At 35.1% G+C, this 1,965-nt stretch overlaps 1 protein-coding gene across 1 annotated transcript in view; it reads left to right on the top strand.

The window, feature by feature from the left end:
* The window catches only part of LOC107714975 (cytochrome P450 2J2-like), an 8,419-nt gene extending 6,454 nt beyond the window's left edge, over positions 1–1,965 (top strand). The window contains exons 7-11 of the mRNA XM_016520976.1: positions 427–565; positions 659–846; positions 922–1,063; positions 1,136–1,153; positions 1,788–1,965. Of these exons, the coding sequence (XP_016376462.1) occupies positions 427–565; positions 659–846; positions 922–1,063; positions 1,136–1,153; positions 1,788–1,945 (645 nt within the window). The 3' untranslated portion in view covers positions 1,946–1,965. The remainder of the gene's footprint in view (positions 1–426; positions 566–658; positions 847–921; positions 1,064–1,135; positions 1,154–1,787) is intronic.

The following is a 1,965-nucleotide window of genomic DNA, read 5'->3' as shown; positions in this document are numbered from 1 at the left end:
TATATATATATATATATATATATATATATATATATTACTATATAATTAATGGACCAAAAATGTATATAAATACATGTACAATATATAGTAGTGTATATAGTAATATATAGTAAATAAACAGATAAATACAAGATAATATTTTATATAACTATTTATATATTTATATAAATATTTAAAACATATATTTTATAAAAGTATAATAATCAAAATAAATTTTGTAAATAAATAATTTAAAATAAGTAAAATGTAATTCTCATACATGAATAAAAAAGCAGATAATTTGGTAATAGTAATAAAATGACAAATATTTTTGTATATTGTTATATGTTGATATAAATGAAAACTATATATCTGAAAATGTATTTTTTTTTGCCGTATGTGAAATGTTTTTTTTTTCTTCTTCTTTTTGTATTTCATCATTCCCAGTGTAAGGACAGTGAGGCGGAGTTCACTGAGGACAACCTGATGTACTGTGTGGTGGATCTGTTTGGAGCAGGAACAGAAACCACCTCTAACACACTCAGATGGGCCTTACTCTTCATGATCAAGTACCCAGAAGTACAAGGTGGGATAGCAATCAATCAGAAATGTGTCACCTCCTGTTGCTTGCCTTCAAAAACTACCATCAGCATGCTCTTCGTTGACTATTTTCTGTCAGAGAAAGTCCAGTCTGAGATCGATCAGGTGATTGGACAGACACGCCAACCACTGATGGATGACCGAACAAATCTGCCGTACACCTACGCGGTGATGCATGAAATCCAGAGGTTCGCCAACATTGTTACCTTCACGCCTCCCAGAATGGCCAACAAGGACACGACAGTGGGAGGACGTCTCATCCCGAAGGTTATTTTGTTTTTGCGTCATGTACCATACAGCATTTATGTGAATGAATCTGCAACTTCTGTTGGTTTATCACAGGGTGTGGTAGTGATGCCATTGCTGAAGTCAATCCTACAGGATAAGAATGAGTACAGCACTCCGTATGAATTCAATCCTGCTCACTTTCTGGATGAAAATGGCAAATTTTTGAAGAAAGACAGTTTCATCCCATTTTCAATAGGTAGGTCGTGTCCATACAGCTGTAGTACTGTAAGCTTACTCTGAGTTTACTGATCCAGAGCCTGATTTCCAGGTAAGAGGATGTGTCCAGGTGAGCAGCTCGCTCGAATGGAGCTCTTCCTCTTCTTCACGTCTCTGATGCAGTGTTTCACCTTCTTGCCTCTTGAGGGATTTATGAAAGTTCAAAAGAACAGCATTTATTTGAAATAGAAACCTTTTGTAATATTATAAATGCCGTTACAGTCACTTTTGATCATTTAAATGCATACTTTCTGAATAAAGTTAATTTTTCTTCCCAAAAAGGTTCTTTCCTTACAGTATTTTTACAGGAAATTTGGCAGATGTCATTTAGAAACACTCCTAACTAATAAAGATTTTAATTCATCAGAATGTTTTGCAGACAAACATCAGTTAAATCTTTTGCATAGCCCATATTAAAGGGATACTTCACCCAAATATGAACATTTTGTCATTAATTACTCACCCTTATGTTGTTCCTAACCCGTAAGATCTTCGTTTATCTTTGGAACACAAATTAAGATATTTTTGATGAAATCGGAGAGCTATACAATACAACTGAAATGTTCAAGGCCCAGAGATGTAGTAAGAACATTGTTAAAATAGTCCATGTGACATCAGTGGTTCAACCGCAATTTTATAAAGCTACGAGAATTTTTTTGTGCACAAAGAAAACAAAAATAACAACTTTGTTTAAATGTGTCCAGGAGAGCAGCTCGCTCGAATGGAGCTCTTCCTCTTCTTCACGTCTCTGATGCAGTGTTTCACCTTCCTGCCTCTTGAGGGACAAACGTTGAGTCTGAAAGGAACTATCAGTGTCTCATCTGGTCCTGAACCCTTCCAGATACGTGCTGTGCCTCGATAGTGTAGATTTTAATCAGTCAA

This window comes from Sinocyclocheilus rhinocerous, unplaced genomic scaffold (assembly GCF_001515625.1).
Source record: "Sinocyclocheilus rhinocerous isolate Xijiao unplaced genomic scaffold, SAMN03320098_v1.1 scaffold28, whole genome shotgun sequence".
NCBI lineage: Eukaryota > Metazoa > Chordata > Actinopteri > Cypriniformes > Cyprinidae > Sinocyclocheilus > Sinocyclocheilus rhinocerous.
The sequence above is the reverse complement of the archived record's forward strand: the minus strand, read 5'-3'. Positions and strand labels throughout refer to the sequence as shown.